This window comes from Rhipicephalus microplus, chromosome 5, assembly GCF_043290135.1.
Source record: "Rhipicephalus microplus isolate Deutch F79 chromosome 5, USDA_Rmic, whole genome shotgun sequence".
NCBI classification, from domain to species: domain Eukaryota; kingdom Metazoa; phylum Arthropoda; class Arachnida; order Ixodida; family Ixodidae; genus Rhipicephalus; species Rhipicephalus microplus.
In genome coordinates, this window is record NC_134704.1 from 154,520,226 (window position 1) to 154,544,236 (window position 24,011).

General features: G+C 47.4%; 1 protein-coding gene and 1 long non-coding RNA gene across 2 annotated transcripts in view; one reads left to right on the plus strand and one right to left on the minus strand.

The window, feature by feature from the left end:
* Positions 1-22,508, plus strand: part of LOC142817982 (uncharacterized) — a 106,201-nt gene extending 83,693 nt beyond the window's left edge. The window contains exons 2-3 of the long non-coding RNA XR_012895459.1: positions 20,617-20,787; positions 21,445-22,508. This is a non-coding gene — a long non-coding RNA (uncharacterized LOC142817982). The remainder of the gene's footprint in view (positions 1-20,616; positions 20,788-21,444) is intronic.
* LOC119174144 (uncharacterized) overlaps positions 11,636-24,011 on the minus strand; it is an 86,874-nt gene continuing 74,498 nt past the window's right edge. The window contains exons 9-10 of the mRNA XM_037424965.2: positions 18,309-18,578; positions 11,636-11,799 (exon numbers count right to left, since the gene is read on the minus strand). Coding sequence (XP_037280862.2) covers positions 11,681-11,799; positions 18,309-18,578 — 389 coding nt within the window. The 3' untranslated portion in view covers positions 11,636-11,680. The remainder of the gene's footprint in view (positions 11,800-18,308; positions 18,579-24,011) is intronic.

Sequence of the window (24,011 nt, forward strand, 5' to 3'; positions counted from 1 at the left end):
GCTGTTCGTGCACCTATTTTTCGTTTAAAATAATTGTGATTTCTTCTATCTGACTTTGTTAAATTATTTTATCATTCGCTTTTGTGATTGTCATGATTGGCTTTTCATATGTTTATTACTAACGAATACTTCACCCTTTATTACCAATGCTGTAGAAATTATTTAAAGTAAATGACTCACTGTTCGCCTAGCTTTTCTGTAAACCCCCATTTATGTTTGTTAGGAGGTCCCCCAGACAGTTTTCACTCCGGGACCTCTGAAGTTGCACGTCTTGTCCACCTTATAATCACGACAAATTTTGTCAAATAAAGCGTATGTTATAAAAAATAGACCCAAGTGCAGAAACAAATGAAGAGGAGGCTGACGCGAAGAGTAGGCAATGTGAGGTCATGGAAAAATGGAGAAAATGATGGTTGCCCAGAGTGAACTGCTGTTGAGAATCACTGAGCTAGAGAATGCGTTTGCGACAGAGCAAGAAAAATGAGGGCAATGAGATAAAGGCTGAAGTCCGTTGAGGAAGCACTAGCCAAGGTGAACAAAGGAGTGGCCGAAGGAGAGAACAGTAGAGCACCGGCAACCAGAACGGCGGAGAAGAAAGAGCTAGCAAGTTTGGAAAAAACTGGTTCAGCTGGTTCAATTGTCGCAAAGCCCAGCTTCAGCGAAGTAGTGGTGGAGCTGGGAGGGGACAAAGCAGCTGGCGTCATAGGTGCAAGTAACCCCCAGGCGCAAGACGCTCCAGCTGAAAAGTCAAAGCATGTGATAATCACTCGGGATTCGAATTTAAATCAATGCGCAGAAGCAATCAAAGATAGGGTAATAGGAAACAAGAGGGTTGCAGTAGGGACGTTCCCTGGATGCAAGCTGGAAGCAGTTATGAGGCAAGCGAGCGCAAAACTAAAACTACAGCTGGTAGACGAAACGTCATGATAATTTCGGGTGGTTTAAACGATGTCTTAAATGAAGATACGGCAGGACTAGCGACAACACTGGCGACCACTCGGGAATATGTTCCATTCGTGTAAGATGAAGAACAGGACGCAGCTCTTTCTGAACTACGGGAGCGTTTGCAGACACCACCAGTCCTGCCCCGCCACGGTGGTCTAGTGGCTAAGGTACTCGGCTGCTGACCCGCACCCGCAGGTCACGGGTTGGTATCCCGCCTGCGATGACTGCATTTCCGATGGAGGCGGAAATGTTGTAGGCCCGTGTGCTCAGATTTGGGTGCACGTTAAAGGACCCAAGGTGGTCGAAATTTCCGGAGCCTTCATCTACGGCGTCTGTCATAATCATATGGTGGTTTTCGGACGTAAAACCCCACATATCAATCAATGACAACACCAATCCTCGCTCACTTTGACCGAGACGCTGATACTGAAACTCATACGGATGCCAGCAATGTGAGTCTTGGTGCTTTCCTCGTCCAACAACAAGAGGGCACAGAGCGAGTGATAGCATACGCTAGCCACATTTTTTCCCGCACCTAGGTGAACTACTTCACGTCAGAGAAAGTGTTGCGGATGATTGCGGCTGCGCGATAATAAGCAGGAGAACCAAAGAAAGAAGACGTTCAGCAGAAGCAGTAGAATAAAAGAACCTTCTTGGTGGAGGGCTCGGGTCTTGAATACGCGACATTTTTCTGGTGCAAAAACCCGGGACCGGACCAGTGACACGGATGCTACGAGCAAAAAGGCATACTTACTCATGTTCTCCTGTGCTGTCACTCGAGCTATGCATTTGGAATTGACCGACATGACAACGACAACAACTCTTTTCGCCTTCCACCATTTTATCTCACGGCGTGGAATCCCCGACACTATTTACTCGGATAACGCGTTGTGTTTTCACGGCTCAGCGCGAGTGCTCAAGAACATTCTGCCAGCTCTACGAGAATATGCGGCCAACATCAAGATCAAATGGAAGTTCATCGCTGAGAGAGCTTCTTGGTGGGGAGGCCGGTGTGCACGGTGGGCACATTCGAACCTGAAACGCTACAGAGACTCCCAACCTTGCCCATCACCAGTGCAGATCTTCAGGGTTTGGTTATGCCATCCAGGACTCAACAGCCACACCATCCACCCGAGTCTTTTAGATATGGCCGGACTGCTTCCCTCTGCTGTAGATTTTTTGTTCAAGTTAGGGAAGTCCCTTTTGAGATGGAGCTATGGTGCATTTTGACATTTTTTGCTCGCTTTAACACAAATTTTTGTTGTTTTTATAAATGTTTGATGCGACTTCTTCCGGGGGGAGGGGGAATCTTGTAACGTAAGAAGGTAGTGATGGTTAGGAGTTAAAAGTAGAAGCCGAGAAGGAAGAAGTGAGAATGAAATAAACGTGGCGTATGAGCCAGGCCGCGTCTCCCATTCATCGTAGCATCACGTAGCATCGTAGTGAGAACGCTGCTCTTAGCGCACGACTTGACGACTACGAAGATAGATCGCAACGAGACAACTTAATCTTCCACGGAATTACTGATGCTGCAGCCGAAACATGGTAAGACACAGAAAAGAAGGTTAGGGCAATTCTTTCAAGTTCTTTTGAGATGCAGCTTTCAGATGACGTGATATCTCGAGCCCACAGACTAGGAGCATTCGTTGCAAACAAATTCCATCCTGAAATCATACGATTTGTGTCATTCAGAGTTGGAGATAACATCTTTTCCCAAAAAGCAAAGTTGCGCGGTACAAACTTTAACATTAACGAAGATTTCTGTAAAGCCACACGGACCGCCAGGAAAAAACTGATTTCGGTAAACCAGCGGTCAAAAGTATGCCGTAAATTACAAGGTTGTTATTACCAAGAAAAGTTACGTGTACTGCCCAGTCACTGATCGTGTCTTGTCTGTTGCTCCTGTTGACAATAACAACGAAAGCGACACTAACCTAAGTCCTCCTAGCTCGTCGGTCCAAGCGTCTTCGTAGCAAAAAACAAATCCACGACGTGGTACTGTCAAACACAATTGTTCCTTTCTGCTTAGTAATTTGAGAAGTGTAATGGGCAAGCGAGACGCCCTGTCATCTCTGATTGACACCTGTCTTGCAGGCGTCGTCGTGTTGACAGAGACGCGGCTTTCCGCGGTAGTAGACAACTCCGAAATTCTAAATTGCAAAAAAAATACAAGTTTTATCGATGCGATTGTGGATCACGTTCCGGAGGCGGTGTCCTCATAGCTGTTGCAGGCGATCTGGTTTCATCGCACGTAGCTCTCGTTTTCCCTCTAGAATTAGAGTGCGTTAGTGTTCGCTTACACAATAAAGACGCTCTTGTTTATGCGTGCTATCGGCCTCCTAATGTACCTGCTGGTTTTTCTTCAGATTTGTAAGATGTTTTTAACATGCTTCATCGCCTAAAAGAATAATTTGCGAGGCGGGCCTCGCATATTATTCTTTTAGGCGATTTTAATTTCCCCGACATCCATTGGAACTTGCCTTGTACCTTACCTGGCTCCAGTAATTCCGAATCCACCTCTTTTATTAATACATGCTTAGAATTTAACCTTAGCCAGTTGGTTAACTCCCCAACCAGTATCACGTCTACTAGTTCTACCATATTATACTTGGTGTTCACAAGTAACCCTCATCTCATCCAGTTTCTGTCAGTCGTGCCAGGTCGCAGTGATCACTCTGCCATCCACTTTCTCGTACCGAACACGCCATCAAAAATTAGTAAAACTAAAAAATTATTCAAACGTTACGGGCGAGCTTACTACACGGTAACTAAGGCTGAGACATTTTCACACGAATTTTTTTCTAGCTTTTCTGAACACTCAGTAAACCAAAACTGGATACGTTTTAGAGCTAAAATCAAAGAACTTACCGACCACTTCATACCGCGCCGTAAAATAACCAATAACAATCGGTCTGCCTGATTCGCGCCAACTTTAAGGCAGCTACTTAATAAAAGAAGCGCATCTTTTGAAGTGCAAAGCTCTCGGGCAACTTCAAAAGATGGGATGATTATCGTAGTGTACCGACGACTACGCACGCGCACTCTCACTTGCCAAGCACTCATAATTTGAACAAACGGTGCCTTCTTTGTTAATAACTAATCCTAGTAGATTTTGGCAGGTAATCGGTGGAAATAACAAAAATCAAATCGACCTCGTTTCTGGAAGCGAATAATTTATTCCAAGAGAAAATTGTTGCCTAGCTCGTAACAGTGTATTCGCACCATCATTTGTAAACGTGGCGCCTACCACTGTTCCTAACTTGTCTACTCACACCTATGGTCTAATGGAACCAGTACACCTTGATTGGGAGGGCATAATAAATTATTTGAAAATCTCAAGCCTTCTTCTTTCCCCGGAGATGACAGAATTAACGCCAAGTTTTTTAAAAACACCGCATTGTTTTCGTCCTTAATACTGTCCAGAATTTTTTCACAGTCTTTGGAATCGAGTACTTTGCCAAACGACTGGAAAGTGGGGAAGGTGGTTCCTCTTCACGAGTCCGGTAACACCAACAATCCCCAAAATTATAGACCCATCTCGTTAACTAGTGTGCCATGTAAGCTATTGGAACATGTGATTTACGGCAACCTAGTCAGCTTTCTTGAGAATAATTCTTTTTTTACTAACTTTCAACATGATTTTAGAAAAAGCTACTCGTGTGAAACTTAGCTTTTGTGTTTTACTAATGATTGGTTCTCTGCTATTGATCGTGGTACTTTTATTGATTGTGTATCTATTGATTTTTCTAAAGCATTTGACACAGTTTTTTTATGAATTACTACTTTTAAAGTTAAGTAAACTAAATCTTGACCCACATATCTTAAAATGAATTGAGTGCTTCTTACATAACCGCGAGCAATTTGTGACCGCTAATGAATGTGACTCTCCTCCGACTGCCGTAACCTCAGGTGTGCCTCAAGGCTCTGTTTTGGGTTCCTTACTTTCTTTAATATATATATAAAATTTGCCTCATAACATTTCCTCCTCTATTAGGTTATCTACTGACGATTGTGTTATTTACGGTGAAATTTTCACCTCTAACGACACTGACACCCTGCAATATAACCTGGATATTATTTGTTCGTGGTGTAATAATTGGTTAACGAAATTCAACATAAATAAATGCAAATCAACGAGGATAGCTCGTAACACTTCAAAAGTTGCGTCCCCCTCACACCTACTTAATAACACTCCCCTAAACAACGTCTCTTCTTACAAGTACCTCGGTGTTAACATTTCTAACAACCTGTCATGGCAGGCTCACGTTGACTACATAACATGCAACGTAATTGAACTCTTGAATATTTACGTCGAAATTTTTCTCTTGCTCCAGTTTACCTAAAGCTTCTCCTGTATAAATCATTAGTGTGGCCAAAACACGAATATGCGTCGTGTATCTGGGATTCTCATATTCACATGCTCATAGACAACAACGAATCCATTCAGAATCGCTCAGCACGTTTCATATTGTCCAATTACTCTCGAACTGCAAGTGTCACATTAATGAAGGCTCAACTCAATTTGTATAACCTCTCAATACGACGCGAAAATTCACGTCTCTGTCTCTTTCATAGGATCTATCACACTAACAGAACGCTCTCTGATTCACTGTTTTTTTCCACCAGCCTACATATCAGCACGCAATGACTATCAATACAAGGTTGAGGTTCCCTTTTGCCATACCAACCAGCACTTCAACTCTTTTATCCCTAGAACATGTACTGACTGGAACCACCTTCCCGCATCGATCGCTTCAATCACAGACGCCAACGCGTTCAATGAATCATTTCTGAAAGTGCAATATATTTATTCTAATCCTGCTGTTTTTTTTACTTATTTTTGATATTTATTGTCCCACTCCTCTCTGTAATGCCCAGTGCCTCGAGAGTAAATAAATAAATGAAAGCTTCCAATGTTCAGCGGAACTGACGAAAACGACGTTGAAGCCTGTCTGTCGACACACGAATGGGTGAGCTCTGTGAATAAGTTGGACGACGCGGAGGAGTTCACGCGGGTGTTCTTGGATTTCGCGGGTGTGGCAAGTCTGTGGTTCAGGAACAATGAGGGCGACGTCCGAACGTGGTAACTCTTCAAGACAGCAATCATTCCAGCATTTGATCGTCCCGCTGTCAGAAAACTCTTCGCCGAACAATGTTTGCGCTCGCGTGCACAGGACATGGGAGAGTCGTTCACCAGTTACATAAGACGTTGTCAAACTGTGCAGACGCGTCAACGCCGACATGATGGAAACCGACAAAATAAAGCGCATAATTAAAGGAATCGATGACGATCCTTTCCAAATGTTGCTGTCGAACAACCCGAACACAATCGCTCACGTTATTAGCTTGTGTCACAACTACGACAAATTGCACAAGCAGCGAGCTCGGACAACACGAGTTCCACCACCCAATGCGAGGCCACTCTCGAGTCTCACCATCGACCCCGAACGTGTGCCGCTTTTGACAGAAATAAAGGCCTTCGTCCGCAAAGAAGTTGCAAGGCAGCTCTGACTGGTGCCCTTCACACAAATGCCTATCTCAACTCTGCCGTCCTCCATACGTGATGTCATCCAAGAAGACGTTGCTGAAGTGCTGCCTGCTGCCCGCGAGCAAGATCTTGGGGCGGCCCCGCTTACATATGTTGCGGTAGCTTTTATGCCCGCCTGCAGAGGGCCAGTGCCACCTATCCAGCCTCCTGTCAGCCATACTCCTTCTTCTATTTTCTGGTCCAAAACTGCCCCTGTAACCCATGGCGAGCACTCGACAATCGCCCCATATGCTTCCCCAGTAGGCACCTCGGACACGTCGCCAGACACTGCCGCTGCCGGGTTGAGACCTTCGATGACAGCCAACGAGTGTCTTACTTCTCACGTGATTCCGGCGCGCCTTTCACTCCGTCCGCCGCACCGGAACGTCGCTACCACGCTGATCATCACCCTCGATTCGAACACACCCTTCACCATTCCCTCGTCACCAATCGCCGTCGCCGATGCGACGACCACCTACTGACGAGGGAAGCTAGACGACGAGTTCCCGAGGCAAGAGATGCTCAATTTTTGGTTGGCCCAAGTCCTCGGTTTTCTCCTAGCAATGTCATTGACGTCTTACTCAGAAATGTCGCTACAGTCGCCCTTGTTGAAACCAGTGCCGCTTTCATTGATGCCGAATTTCATCACTCACTTCGTGAAGTCACGATGCCTCTTTTTGAACTGTCGCTTCGAACAGCAAGTGCCCCGCCTTTTCAACCAACTGCAGCGTGTACAGCATGTGTGATCGTTCAAGACATTGTGTAAACGTTAGAACTTATTGTGATTTTATCATGTTCTCATGACATCATCTAAAGATGGGACTTTCGGGCCACAACGCCATAATTGACTGTGCTCAAGCGAAAGTTGAATTCTCCTTGGCGACTTTACCTCCGTTGATAGTCAATCTGCCGCTAAAATTATCTATATCCAACCGTGATCTTCAGCATTCGTACAGGTGTCATACAGGGCCATCTCTGACGAAACGGTTTTTTTCGTGCCATCTCAAAAGTTTAGTACACGAAGACCCCTTCCATTGGCTTTCATTCCTCTTGATTTGGCCGGGGTTTCGACACAATTCCCATTCACAATCTTCTTTTGACACTGCTCTTATTGCTTTTTTGCGAGTGCTTTGGTAACGTCGAGGTGATCGACTCTGCATGAATGGTCTCCGTCCCCGATGAGGTATCTTCCACAGCTGTGTGTGACTGGGTATCCTCTCCGTGCCTGATGTAGCGTCTACGAATGTATTTAGGCCGTTCCTCGCCAAAGATTTGACGCCTTCGCAGCAATCGCCGCTCCTTACTGTGCTTCAGCACTTCTGCCCTGCCCCTGACGTTGAACAAGCATCACTAGGCCGTGCATGCACAGATGAACACCACATCGACACTGGCTCTCATTCACCGCTGCGGCAACAGCCGTATCACGTGTCGTTTACTGAACGTCGGGTTATCGCAGAGCATTTCGACGACATGCTCGGCCAAGGCGTCATCCGACCTTCGCAGAGCCCATGGGCTTCTTCAATGTACTCGTCACAAAAAAAGATGGTTCTACCCAGTTATGCGTCGATTTTTGGAGATTGAACGAAATCACGCTAAAAATTGTTCACCCAGTGGATCGCATTGACGATGCTCTTGACTGCTTACAGGTACCTGAATTCTTTTGCTCATTAGGTTTGCGGTCGGGCTACTGGCAGGTGCCAATGGCAGAGGCCGATCGCCCCAAAACCGTTTATGTCACATCTGACGGCTTGTTGGAATTCACCATCATGCCTTTCGGACTGTGCAAAGTGCCTGCTACGTTCGAAAGAATGATGAACAATGTTCTGCTAGGTCCTAATTGAACAAGACATCGTGGTGTTCGTCCCTGATTTTCAAACACACTTGCTCCGACTCCAGCACGTTTTTACGTGCTTAACTAACACCGCGTTACAATTAAATCTCAAGAAATTGCGATACTCTGTATGCCAGCCCACCATTCTAGGACTTGTTATGACAAAGGAGGGCATTCTCTCGAAGTCTGATAAACTGCGCGCCGTTACTGAGTTTTCTAAACCCACTACCATCGAAGAACTTCGCTGTTCCATTTGCCTATGTTCTTATTTCAGGCGATTTGTTCGAAACTTTGCGTCGATTATATCACCTTTGATGCAACGTCTTGGTGGCGCTCTCGATATGTCGTCGTGGTCTCCAGCTTGCGATGAGGCTTTCACAACATTGCGACGTCTCCTTACGACGACCCCCATTCTTCACCACTTTGACCCCCAAGCTTCCCCTGAGGTCCACACCTACGCAAGTGTCATAGGCATGGGTGCAGTAGTCGCACAGCGTCAACCTAGTCACACAGAATACGTCGTGGCATACGCGAGTCCAAGATTCACCAAGGCTGACAGCAACTACAGCGTGACAGAAAAGGAGTGTTCGGCCATTATGTGGGTGCTTGGAAAGTTTCGTATATATATTTTATGGCTGTTTCTTTGACGTCGTCACCGACCACCATGCGCTGTGTTGGCTTTTGACGTTGAAAGACCCATTTGGCCGGCTTGCCCGTTGAGCGTTAAATATTCAAGAGTGCGCCATACACGTGGTTTATCGTTCAGGGCGCAAACATTCCGACGCTGACGCGCTTTCCCGCTCACCTCTCGTCCTGAAACAGGCTGATGACCCTGCGTGTGAGCCCACGTGATTTTCTCTTACCTTTCATAATATTGCTGTGGAACAAAGTAATGACCCCTGGACGGCGTCATTTCTTGCCCTTCTCTATGGCACCTCTAAAGTCCCACCATCGCGAACGCTTCAGCGCCAAGTTGCCCATTTTGCGATTCGTGAAAGCTGTTCTACCGTCGCAACTATGCTCCAGAGGAGCGTGCATGGTTGCTTGACGTACCACAAACTTTGAGGTCAAAGATCTGCTCCTCCTTTCATACTGACCCACAGTGTGGCCTCGCAGGAGTTTCCAAGACGTATAAAACCGTTCGACACCAACACTACTGGCGTGGTATGTATAGTTTCGTTCGCAACTTCGTCAGCTCTTGCCGTGAATGCCAGTGCCGCAAGTCTCCCCGGCACGTCTCTGCCGGAGAACTACAGCCATCGCCATGCCCGTCCCAAGCCTTCGATTGTGTCGGCATTAATATTTGGGCTCCTTTACATAAGTCGTGCCGGAAACTGTGAATAATAGTGGCAGTTGTCCACTTAACTCGCTATGCTGAGACTGCTGCTGTCCAGAACGCTACAGAACAAGTGGTCGCCACTTTCATACTGAACAGCTTTGTGCTGCGTCACAGAGGTCCTCAAAAATTGCTCAGTGACCGAGGCTGCACCTTCTTATCTGACGTCATCTAAAAAATGCTTGATGACAGCACTATTGTTCATCGCGCATGCACTGCTTACCATACGCAGGCCAATGACAATACGAAACGCTTTATTCAACTGTTGGTGACATGCTTGCTATGCACGTCACACCTGGTCACTTTAATTGAGACCTGGTTCTGCCGTTTATAACCTTTGCCTATAATACCGCGAGGCAAGCCACAACCGGATTTTCCCCCTTTTACCTCCTTTACGGCCACCACCCTATACCATTCTGCCTTATCCACCAACGCCCCCGAATGTCCGCCTATGTCGTATGCCAGCAGACACGCTGAAGAATGTTGCAAGCTGGCCGCCACTTTCCTTCAGATGACCACAACCGCCAGAAGACCACTCACGATGCCCACAACTCGACTCCCGTTTTTCTCTCCGGTGACCTTGTGTCGCTGTTAGTGCCGCATCGCACACCGAAACTTTCTTCTAAATTTCTTCCAAAAAACGATGGATCTTACCGCGTCCTCGAGAAGACTTCTCTGGTCCACTACCTGATTGAGTGAGCCTTTCACACTACCTTCCGATATGCGACGTCATAACCATGAGTACACGTTCAAAGGCTCAAGCCTTATTACAGTTCTACAAACCCTGAAGAAGACAAAGTCCCAGGATGACTGAGTTTTATGTAGGGGTCCATTGTAATGAAGAGGAAGTAGATAGACGCAAGGACAGCGACATCGTGTGTGCGGCAGAGGCACGAGCTAGCGGACTGGGCTCGAAACTGTGTGCAATCAGCCAACACTTCCAGTGCAATAAATCATCTTTTCAACGCACATATGAATAATATATATATATATATACATATATTACGTGTGTGTATGTGTTTGCTGCTCACAAACATTCATTTTAAGAAGGCTGCTGCACAGGTCTACACGAGAGGAGTGACCTGTGGCACACGCTATAACAATCGTTATATAAAAAAAAAGCTGCTGGTATCTGAGCTAAGTCTGCATTTCTTGAGATGACCACAACCGCCAGAAGACCACTCACGATGCCCATACCTCGACTCCCGTTTTTCTCTCCGGTGACCTTGTGTCGCTGTTAGTGCCGCATCGCACACCGAAACTTTCTTCTAAATTTCTTCCAAAAAACGATGGATCTTACCGCGTCCTCGAGAAGACTTCTCTGGTCCACTACCTGATTGAGTGAGCCTTTCACACTACCTTCCGATATGCGACGTCATAACTATGAGTACACGTTCAAAGGCTCAAGCCTTATTACAGTTCTACAAACCCTGAAGAAGACAAAGTCCCAGGATGACTGAGTTTTATGTAGGGGTCCATTGTAATGAAGAGGAAGTAGATAGACGCAAGGACAGCGACATCGTGTGTGCGGCAGAGGCACGAGCTAGCGGACTGGGCTCGAAACTTTGTGCAATCAGCCAACACTTCCAGTGCAATAAATCATCTTTTCAACGCACATATGAATAATATATATATATATACATATATTACGTGTGTGTATGTGTTTGCTGCTCACAAGCGTTCATTTTAAGAAGGCTGCCGCACAGGTCTACACGAGAGGAGTGACCTGTGGCACACGCTATAACAATCGTTATATAAAAAAAGCTGCTGGTATCTGAGCTAAGTCTGCATTTCTTGAGCTATGTGGAACCGACCTGTTACTGGTTACTTTTACTGAGCCCACATTCTGTAAAAGCAAGCTTTCTGAGGGCAGGCGTAAACTATTACATCTAGACCCCTTGACGAGTGAATGCTTTGGGAAGTAAGCAACGTACAACACCCATACGATTCGGCACTGCTTCAATCACAGTGGTCCTACAGGTAGAAACGCATTCAATTATGTGGCAAGCAATATTTATTATTGATTTTGCAAACATCTATTTCACTGACATGCCAGAGAACGAGCCAGAGCTGGCCTGTTAACTTTTGCAGTCTCGGTCTTCGGTAGGCAGTCCACAATGAAAACGCCTCCATAGAGGTGTTTATGCACAGCCAGGTTATCTGCGAGAATGAAGGCGAAATGCTGAAATGTTGCTCACAACGGGATCATTGCTGAGCTCAGAAAACTTGAAACCCCGAAAAATGTGCGGCTCCTAAAGATGTACAGACGAATTTTAAAGATTTTACAGTTCTTGCTTTGAAATGAAAACGTAGGCATCGAGAGCCCTAAAAAAACACAGCTGCTTGAGAATGCATTGAATATATATTATTTGCACCGCTTCCTTGACACAGTTTTTTGGTTTCAACATCAATAAGATGACGTCGCCGTGACAGGTAAACAGGGGTCTGACATTACAGGATATATGTAACATGTGACATGCTAACAAGCACTGCCTCTTTGCTGGTCACGTAAATAAAAATTAGTTTGTTATAATCCCAGAGACTTTCACAGAGATTTTCGCGATATGAGCAGTATTACTTGTCGTGGTAATGTTCATTGTGGCACAGCTGGTGTGATGACTGTGTAAGATGAACTTTCAAAGCAAAACACACACACACACACACACACACACACACACATATATATATATATATATATATATACATATGAATATATATGTATATATATATATATATATATTAAAGACTTCTTTTGCGGATCCAGTTTTTTGTATGCTTTAAAATACGACGGACGAACATGCGAAAATATTTATTACTTCCTACATTTCCGCAGGAGGGCCTGCCTTCGTCAGGGAATACTGTATTCTTTGACGAAGGCAGGCTCTCCTGCCGAAACGTAGGAAGTAATAGGCATTTTCTCACGTTCGTTCGTCGTTTTTCAAAGCATATATACACACATATATATGTATTATATATATATATATATATATATATATATATATAGATAGATAGATAGATAGATAGATAGATAGATAGATAGATAGATAGATAGATAGATAATATATATATATATATATATGTGTGTGTGTGTGTGTGTGTGTGTGTGAGTCAAAGATCCTCCGTGAAAAGTCAGCGCAATTTATTGCTTTCGATGTTTCAGCCAGAGTCTGGCCTTCATCAGAAATAAGGGTAGAATTTGTCGGTGCTCAGCTTTATACAATCTTAGAGACAGAGTACGCGAAAAAAATGTACTGAGAACATGAGGTATACACCCCCGGCCACCCCCTTCTTCTCTTTTTTTCTTCTTTTCCGCCTTTCCTTTCTCTTTTCTTCTCCTTTCTTGCTTTTTTTCCTTTTTTTTCTCCTTTTTTTTTGACGATCGCCTTTAGGATGTCCGTGGTCTGCAGGTCCTTCCTTCCACTAACGTATGATTCCTGACCAGACAGTGCTGCATAGCTGCAGCGGTTCTGGTACAGAGAAAAGGAGTTTTTTAAGAAGTTTAGGCCTTCAACTACTCATTGCCCCGTAAACGTCTCGTCGTTGAACGAGAGGCACCACGTATTGCCGTAGAGGCTAGCAAGCGTCTGCAATGTATGTTCTGGCACGTTCCCGGTTTACGAAGTAGGACCTACTACTGCAGTTCCTTAAATAAGTGCACAGCCTTAGATGTGCACACAACAGGTACGGCGAGAGGGAAGGTCTCGTACCTGCTGCCTGGCGCGGAAGTTCCGATCCCGAGGAAGACCCTGGAGTGCCTCAAGCCGTCGCTAAGGTCCGGACAAGCCGGCGGATCATGGCGTTCTTCAGGTTCGGTTCAAATGCGACAATCGTCTACAGCTTCTTTTCACCCACCTTTCGCTGTTTCCTGCTTGCTGCCTGCTGCATGCTGCGCCCGGCCCGGTCACCATTTGCCTGCGGGTGATGTCCGTGGCCTCCGGTCGTAGCAACCGCAACGTCGCCACGTGGTGCTGCATGGCCCGGCCCGCTTTTTTGCTGCCTGGTCCCATCTGCTGCTCATGCCGGCACCTGCTGTCATGGAGTCACCACGCCATACGAGGTCTTCCTGCGGTCGTCACCCCCGCCGCCGTCACGCACCCCTCCCCGCCGGATCGTATGTGCCGCCACAGGCTCAACAATCTCTCCCCGGTACTACGGCTCCAGCTGCGGCGGGCCCTTCTTCGTCGGTTGCTGAGTCGTCCCAGCCCGGGTCGCCTGGCTGCGCTGTGCCCTCGCCCACTTCCAGTACAATGCAGCCCAGCCAGCCAACCTTGGAGCCCTCGCCCACTTCCAGTACAGTGCAGCCCAGCCAGCCAACCTTGGAGCACGACGTACTGCGCATTCATCTCTCGGCCCCAGTGAAGCTCCAGTGCCCCATCAGTGGCTGCAGCGTGGCCTACAGCGGGACCAACTGGACGTCGCAGGTACAGTCCGTGTGCAGGCACGCGGAGGTCGAGCACGAGTGCTTCGTGCGTGATCAACTGTACTTGTGCTCAGTGTGTGACGCCCCATTGTCCTCCCGCCAATTCAATCACCGCTGCCTGGCCACTGCCACGTTGGTACCGTCTTCGTCGGTGCCATGGCGTCACTTCCACGTCTGTTATGCGACATTCACATCGTCCCGCGATCTTTCCAACCACCTTCGCTGTCATGTCACGCCAGGTGGTTCTTCGCTTGCTGCTGCTCAGTGGGCAGCCGCTCACTGCCGGTGCTACACTTCCAGCCCGTCTTTCTTCTCAGGCACTTCTTCGCTGGTACCACCACGGGCTTCTCAGCGTCGCAGGGACAACGCGTCCCCTGCTGCTCGCCACATGCGGGCCTCTCCCGATCAGGTGTCCGGTTCGGGATACTGAACACTTTCGTCGAAGCACGAACCCGTTTAATTCCAGTACCTCTTTTCAAGAGGGTCGTCGTCGCCCCGGGTTTCAACCTCCGAAACCGGGTCACCACCTTCTTCGCCCACCACTAGCCCGGTGCCTCCCGCATATGACCTGTGCGAAATCATTGTGGTCTTGCTGCCCTGGCCTGCGTCTTTGCGGGTCGTGAAACCTTCCGGTGTTCTTGTGGCCTCCCGAGGCTGCGCGGCCATCGGCTCCTGCATCGCTGACTCTGTACATGGCACTGACCGGGCAGGACTCGGCCCACATCCACGCCGTCACGTCATCGACACAAAGTGAGGCGTCTGCCTCGCGCAGTTTGGTCGCAGCCTCGCCCACAGACCTGGCTGCAGTCTCAGTCAACAACATGCTACACGGGCTCTCCAGTGCACTGGCATCGCTTCATCCGCCACCAGATACTGCGCCCCCTCCGGCTCTCCCGCCATAATGCCCGCCATCCTCGGCTTCCTCTACATTTGTACCACTGCCAGAGGGTGAGGCGGAGACGGACCCTGAGGACGACGTCGACACCAGTGAGCAGGCGTAGGCTTTTTCTCCGAGTCTCCGAATGCCACCCGATTACACTCACTTTCTCGACGACCAGACCCGCGTGCTTCGTTCCCAGCTTTGGGACCCACCCCCTGACGAGCCGTGGGCCCACTGCGAGGACGCCTAGAACCAGGCGGTTGCTCTTGCCACCGATGCGGTACGGTTAACGAAGGTTCGCGCTGGCCGCAAATTCCGCGAGCCCAACCCAGCAAGCTCGGTGGAGATACAGCGGCTTTACCACCAAAACCAACGCCGTGCGGTAAGATTGATGCTAGAGGACCCTTCACAAACGTGCGCGATCCCCATCCAGGATCTGCAAAATCATTGGAGCCACATGTGGCCGGCCCGACAGACCAACTCGACTGTTCTTCTACGCCAGACATTTGCGCCTGCAGGCACTGACGTGACGCCCTTAAACCTAGAGGAGGCGTTCTTGCGTCTACGCAAGTCTGAGAACATGGTTCCCGAGAGCGACCGTCTAACCTACCACTAATAAAAAGCAGTTGACCCCAAGGCCCCGTTCCTGGCTGCTTTATTCAATGCATGAGTTCATCATTGTAGAAGACTAGACTTGTGTCGCACATCCCGGATGGTCCTGATTTTCATGCGAGGAGACCCGCAGTTTTCTTCCAACTGGCGCCCCATTTCCCTTGGCTGTTGGGCTGTACGGCGGCGAAACTGTACGCCAAGCGCCTCGCAGCCCGACTACAGGCATGCATCTTGGAGCAAGCTAGGCGTCTTCTTCAAGTGCCAAAAGGGTTGCCTGCCACATGACGGAGTGCTCGACATAAACTACATATTACAGCGGCGTTCCGATATCGCCAGATCGGGCGGCCCTGATTTTCGTGCGGCGTTGTTAGACTTTACCAACGCCCACGGCTCCGTCCCGCATAAGGTGTTATTCAACAAACTTCGGGGTGCTGGTGCCGGTCCTGTCTTCACCGACCTCATCAGATATATGTACGCGGACAACCACACATGCACCCGGGCTGCAGAGGGCTCGAGAGAATCAGTACTGTTCAATACAGGGCTGCGTGCCACTTAGCAGCCTGTTCTTTAAAATCGTGGTCAACCCGAACATCAATGCCATCCAGGGTTCTCACACCAGTCTCAAGATCCTGGCCTATGCGAATAGCTTGACGCCGCTCACCTCGATGCCCCATTGGTTTCAACGATGAATAGACCGGATAGAGACTATCGCCGCTTCGCTCGGCCTGTCACTCAACTCGGCCATGTGCGCATTCGTCCACATGGTCGGAGCCACTCCCGTGTGCATGAGGCTAACAGAGTTCAGGGTTGCGGGTGTCCTCATCGCCACTTTTCAAGACCTCGAGTTGCAGCGGTCCCTGGGGCGCCCGGTCGGCTACAGGATCTCGACCGACTCCACCTCCGTCATCGACACCACCATCGCCCAAGTACGGGCGATCCTTTCATTGATGTTGGAGCCGTGGCAGCGTCGGGACGCGCACCGGACCTTTGTGTACCCAGCGCTCAACTTTCCGATGAGGTGCGGTGTCCTCGCGAAGACCGACTGGCACCATCTCGATGACGCCGTCCTGCCGCTGCTGAAGCGTACATTGTACCTGCCCAGCAATGCCACGACATCATACACATACGGATCAGCACAGGGTGGAGCTATCGGGCTGCCTGTCGTGGCAGAGATCAGTGACTTCTGTCGCATAGACTCACGTCTATGCTTCTCACGTCCTTTGACGCCGAGCTCCCGGAGATGGCCTTCGAGGACACTTACTCCTTCGTCACCATCCGCCTCGGCTGAGAGGTCACCTGTCTCAAGCTGGAGCCCTACCTCTGGGGATCGCTACCTGACAGTGCCAGGGCCCCTGCCACCAAACTGCAGCCCGTGTGGACCCGGACCTGGAAGGCCTCTCGTCGCTCCTACGTCGCCTGGAACCTGTACCCTGGCGGCTAGCGTACAACATGTGGCGCAAAGCCATTACGCCCCAGCACTGCTGCCGCGTCCTGAGATCTCTTCGAGAGGCATTGGCCGACGAACAGACAGCGCACCCTCCATGACCTCCTCAACCAGGGGTAGGTGCTGGCCTACATGGCGGTGGACCGCGACAGTTAGCACTTCATGTGGACGGGCGCCCACACCTCCTTCGCAGACTGGCGGTTCGTACATCGGGCGCGGCGCAACTTGCTCCCGCTCAATTGCGCCTGCATGTGGGGCGCACCGGACCGTGACCAGAGATGCCATGCTTGTAAGTATGAGTGAACCCCCCCCCCACGTTATATGTCTCTGCATGTCATGCAGTGCCGTGTACAAGACCCGCCACAACGCCATCATTGACCACGTTCGGACCACTGCCTCACGGAATTTTATGGTGGCCTTCGAAGACCAGGTCGTTGGAGACAGGGGCTTGAGTCTGGATATTTTGTTTTGTTTTGGCTTTGTGGCAATATGTTTCAGCCACAGCGGATGTGGCTTTCAGTAGCTACGTTGTGACTTCAGAGAATGCTCGCGCAATAAAACTGAAACATGGTGAACGCTGCTAAAGACGAATAACTTGAGTGGAAGTCTGCATGAAAATGTAATACTCGCTTAATACACTGTGATAGAAGAACTGCAAAATGGCGAAAAGGCACTTGTCACGCTTGCGTGGTTGCGTTCATGTCATTAGAATGCAAAATTATTGTTTGGGGCTTAACGTCCGAAAACAACGATATGATTACGAGAGACGCTGTAGTGGAGGGCTTCGAAAGTGTCGACAAACTGGCGTTCTTTCACGTCTACTAACAAGGTACAGAGCATGCGACTCTACCATTTCACCTCAACCAAAATACAGCTGCTGCGGCCACCCACTGTGGTCAAGCCAATCGAATGTAGCATTAGGAGTGGCAATGAAAGGCACCACTTCAAACTCGGCCACGAATCACTAAAACAATTGTTCAGGAGAAATAGTCCACCTAATTTGTGTGACATCACACTCGTAATTACGGTAGCGTTGGAAACATGCGCTTGAAGTTTCGCTGAATTCGACAACACTGAAATAATGACTGAGCCACTCTTTCGTGCTAATCGAACTACGTGTGCTGTGGAGCTTGTTTCTATGAAAAGCAAAGTCTAAAGGCAAAAATATTCGAGAACTTCAAATGAGAACACATAAAAGCATGGGGATTCTTCTTCGAATGAAAGTTCAAGTTGACTGAGGGGCTTGCGAAGAGAACATAGCCCCTACATAAAAGAAAGAAAGGAGCAACATATGGTCACTCTAAGTGACTTACTTGAAATGGTGGCCTTCACGTCGTTGACGAAAGTAGTGAGGTCTTGCTTCTTGCCTTCTTCTGTGAGAACAATGGCCGCTGCTGGAGCTTCACCGTATTCCGAGTGCTTCAGCCCTACCACAGAAACCTCGGCTATCAGAGTGGGGTGCATGCGAAGCAACAGTTCTTCAAGCTCAGATGGAACAACTTGATTGTCCATGCACTTGATCATTTGCTTGATGCGTTCAGAGAAATATAAGCGACCATCCTCGTCGTAGTACCCAGCGTCACCTGAAGAATGAAAAAAATAACGTTATTTAGAGTTATTGAACTACGCGCAAGTATTTTGAGTAATAAGCATGCGCATGGCGGAATCACGGAATCGAAAGACGTATAGAACCATACTGCAAATAATCTACAGAGGATGCACACTCACTAAGGTGCTCTATAAAGATTGCTACTGAATACAAATAAAGGGTGCGGTGTAGGGAGGCATGATCTCCCTAGGAATATTTAGCAAATACTTGGAGGAGATTTTCAAGGCGCTGGATTGAGAAGTTAAGAAAAAATAGTGGGCAGTACCTGAGTATGCTGCGATTCGATGATGAAGTTTTAGTGCTGACGTTGCCTTGACTCAGGGGATGAATAGGCTCATGATTAGTGAACTAGCCATGGAATGCAGTACAATAGGTTTGAAAAATAATAGTATTGATGCTAAATAAGAATCAACAGTTTCGGCAGACAACGGCACCTTGCGATATATTAGAAGGCGCTGGAATTTGCAAAAAATGTATGTCTACTTAGGACAGGTAATAACCACGCAGCTAAACCCTCAGACTGTAATAACTGAAAAACTGCTTTATTATGATAACATTAACATCAACAAACACGAGTACTTGAAACCACCATATCAGCGCTCCGCCAGAACAAACCACGACAAGAGTATCAGGCCTTTCATCTCCCGTTGCAATTCATTTAAGTATTCCTACTTTCCATCAGTAATAGAAATATGGAATAACCTGCCACGTGATATAGTGTCCTCAGAATCTCTCAAATCATTCACTGCCAATCTTGAAAAGTTTTTGGATCAGTAAGTTGCAGCGTTGTAGAATAATGGCGCAACTTTTCATTGAATGTACGTTTTGATTTGTATGCCACTCGATGTTTCAATTCTCAGATCTGTGTCTAATATGCACTCTTTCCTTTTAGCTTGTGGTGTTTTTATTCTGTTTTATTTCTTGGTTCTTCGACTAGATGTACAGTTGTAGTTTGTAATTGTTTAGAGTAGTCTGTACTGTTCATTCTTATCTTTTCCCGTGTTCATTTTTTTGTTTATTGTGAAGATGACAATCTGTAATTTCTTCGCACTCCTGTATGAGCCTTTTAAGGCTTACAGTATCAATAAAATGAATAAATAAATAAATAAAATAAAGAAAGGGTGGGGTGAGGTATACTTGTCAAGAATACTGAAATCATAAATATACTTTACTAGTACTTCACGAAAAAAAGGTATATAACACCTGCATTTTTGTTTATTCTTTATATCGCGATGTATACTTGCCTCAAACGAATATTACACCTACAACGTAGAAGCATGGAGGCTAACCTATAAGGTTCAACTTAAATTGAGGACTACGCAGTAAGTCAAACAAATGAAAGTACTTGGCATAACTATAAGTGACAGGAAGAAATCAAGCTTAGTAATAGAACAAACAGGTTTTCTGGGCATGATTGTTGATACCAAGAAGAAAATGAACATGACCAGGTCATGGAGCACGTAGACAGAAAAACCGCTCGAAATTAAGGTCAACTGACTAGATTCTAACAGAATGCGAATGCACGAAGATGCGACAACTTTATAAGGCAAGAAAAATTGAATTAGTTTGGTGCTATGACGATGCAGCACCAAGCACAGCGCTAGGTTGATATCAAGAACATGGGAAGTGCCTTTGCCTCTCAGTGGGTGTAGTAGGGCTGATAGCTATCATGATGATGATGATCAAGGTCTTGTTACAATGACGTCTGTAGGGGGTCACCAGGTTCAAACTTGTTTTCTTGGAACATGCCATGTCTGCACCTCGGTGCGTTTTCAACCCCAAGAGCCTTTTGCCCATTAGTATAAGAAAGGGCTAGAAAGAAATAACAGGGCATTGCTTTTACGTGGTCTTCCCTGCTGTGAACGGCATTGCAGTTGTCTAACGTTCGTGGCACATACGAGAGACCAAACTAGGATGAAAGGGAACAAAAGTGAAATTTGTCGATGTCGCTAGCCACTGCACTCTGACCTCTTTGTATTTTTCTGTCACATTTGCTGGTCCCTCGGTCACAGCTTGGGCGTATGCAGGGCTGGAATGTGCGCTGTGGCTGACTTGGCTTCTCGTAACGGAACTGTCGCCATTTCACTTTCATCGCGACACCCCTATTGCACAGAGTGGTGTGCGTAGCATTCCAGCGCTGTCGGTTTTATGCTTGGATCGCAAAGTCTGCAGTGCATAAAGTGGTAAGTGTAGCACCTGAACGCTGGCAGTTTCTAAGGCCGTATGTAGTGAATTTTACAACAACATGACACAACAACATACACACTAAAGTTCGAACAACATTGGCATTTCCTAAGAAGAAGCTTCGCTTATAATTTGCATTAGGCAGTATCGTCATCATCGGTGAATTTGTATTTATAAAAACAACTAGCGAATTCACTTGAAGAGCAAATTGTCCCCACCCTTATATATTTTTTATTTGTTTTGATGTCCTGCCCAACAGCTGTTAGCAGAGTTCAGCACAGGCCGCTCGCGATGTTCGAAGCGCTTTGCGATTGTTCGAGATGATGCTCAGAACTACACCCCGGAAGCGAGTAAACTGCAGTAACGCTGGATTGTTTGGTCAAATACGTACAAAATTATGGTGCTTTTCGCCGGTGATCGGATGACAAATAACGAACAACTATGGCCACTGTTGTGTAAGTGCGATCGTTAACTCGTCATTCATTTCATCCGTCAATATCTTTCTGGCCCTGCGACTTATCATGATTCTACGTGCTGACTTTTAATTTCTTGCGCATAAGCTCTTTCCTTCAATACCTTCAGTCAGTGCTGCAATGTTGGGCAGTTGAAATATTGTCCAAACATCTGATGGAAGCCTTGGTTCTTTGAATTTCCAGATACTCTTGGAAAGCCGTAAATCAAGCCCCAGCCACAAATAACACTGCAATGTACAAGTGAAAACGCAATCAACAAGGTGAAAACTATTACATCCCGTGTCGTGAACCAAACACCAACTCCAAGGTTTCATCGCCTTCCCGACAGCACCCTGATGTCCAAGACATTGAAGAGCCAGGCGGCTTAAACGAGAATCACCAAAAGACGGCGCTCAACGCTTGAGCGGGTACATAAGAGCTCCACCTTAAAAAAAATTTACGCGTGATGCTGAGTACTGTCGTAAATGGTATTAATAGTTATTCAAGAAAAAAACAGGGCGAATGGCTGCAGGTCGAGAATATAGGCCCATTCAGCACTCGTTACATGCTCCATCCCGTAAAGTTCGTCCTGCGGATGTTTGTATCGGTTTTGTTCTTTTTGGTAATCAACGTTCAAATTACTGCGTCTGTGTTGTCCCCCTGGAGTGGCCATTTGTAAAATTTTTATTGGCAATGCCCCAAGACTATTGGCATCGTGTTAAAGTGCCTGCACGCTACGTTGAGTTTGACTGACTGGCCAGTAGCCCACAGAGTTGAACGGAGGCGGGAACTCTGAATGCATGTGGTTAAAATCAATGTTGTCACTGCTCAGCATTTATACAGAACTTATACATGATCCGGCTTCTAATTTATTAGAAAGCATGTGAGCGTGGATAAACGAGAACATGCAGTAATGCAAAAGCATGAGGTGCCGAACGTAGTGTAAGGAATAAACGAGACAGAAGCAGCACCCATGTTGTTGTTGTTGTTATTCACTTCAAATCGCTCGTACCCGAAGGATGGGATATCCCGATTATAAGGTGAATTGGCCCGATACTTTCCGCATTGCGTCATTCCTAAAAAAACTTTTGTTGATCCATTCTGATTTGAAGTGCCAATTGCAACTTTGCAGAAAAAATAACGAAAAAATAGTGAGACCATTATTTAGGAAGAAAATCGTTTAGTCGCAATGATGTATTCCTGAACGGCGAATAAAATATCCCTGTGGCTGGAATTCAGTGCAGAGGCTCCACGTGAAAGAAGGTCAGGTTGTGATAATTACAAGCCCAGTTTGTGAAGAGGTGGTGCTAGTATGCTTTGCCTAAATAAATCAAATTGGCAACAATGTAATAAAAATGACTGATCGTTTCCTTTTGATTACAGTAAATGCACATGGGGAATTCAATAAACATGTTCTATGCAAGTAAAAATTCAGGGAGGTAACGCGGCAACGAAATTTGGTGATGACAACTTTCATCATCCATGAATTAGACAGTTCACTGCGCCAGGGAAATAACAAGTGGTTGTACTCCAGAGAATCCGTCAGTGCAGGTTCTGATAAATTTTGCCTGATTTTAAGTGTGCGAAATGGCGCCATTGGTGCGAGCCGGCTGTTCTATTCTCTGACTTCTTTCTCGTCTACTTCACTTTTGCTGCCCGCGCCCGAGCCCTAGCGTCTTTCTTGGTCGCGACACTCGGCCATGACTGCAAATCGTGCGGAGAGACCGTCAATGCTTCTGTTGGCCGGTACTGGCTGAATCGCGATGGTTGGTCTCGGCCACACTTCGCCTCACGTGAAGGTCTTCCTTTGTGTTTTCCGGAGGTTGGAGTTCACTCTGTTGCTGCGCTCGGCCTTTTGCACAACGTGGCGTCTTATAAAAACATGCCAACTTACCTGGTGGGTGTACCCGACTGTTTCCTGATCACCGCAGGTCTAGTGGACGTCTGTTCCGCCGTAGCTGTAAAAACAGGAGAATTCACTGCGTATTCGCAACTGTTGAATATCGCAACGGGTTGACTTTCTCGCGCCATTCGTGCAGGATTGAGCTGCGGCAGTGGGATCTCCCACCTGTCACTCAAGAAGTGGCGATGAGCACCTGTGCTGACTATCGATGCACCCCATGGCCTAGCGGTACCTCTGGTGTGCTCCCCGAGATGTTCGTAGTGGTGGTCCTCGACAAAGTGTTGCAAACATTGGAGCCATAGCACTCAGAATTCACATCACCAGCAGAGGACTCAGGCTCCACCGTAAAGCCTCAATGACACTGACCACAGCAGTCCCAGGCACGTCGAAATTATCTTTCGAACGCTTTCTTTAGAAGACTTTGCTATCAACAAACGTCCACTTGCTCGCCTTCCCATACGTTCCGTGGCGGCCACGCATATGGGTCCACCTGGTCAAAGCTCGTCTAGACAGGATCTCTAAATACACCTGGATCGTGTAGTGATAAGGCACCCATCGTATTCGCGGCATCCGTGGAAACATTCGGGTGCACTGTTAAGACATTCAGTACGACGGGTGCCGGTGACCCCCATTGTCCAAGCGATGACGAGCATGGGGGAAGCTTTCCCGAGGAATGTGACTGGGGACCTCTCAGCCACTGGCATCGTTTTGGCGTCGGTCGCTGAGGAAGAGTTGGAGGGCATCTTGAGCATGGGCTCGTACTAGGCCCGGCTGCGTAGCTATCTGCTGGTGAACTGCAGTTCGTGGTTGCAACCTCAAGGAGATGACTTCTAAGGTTGGACTCCGAGAGGTATTGCTTTGGCATGAA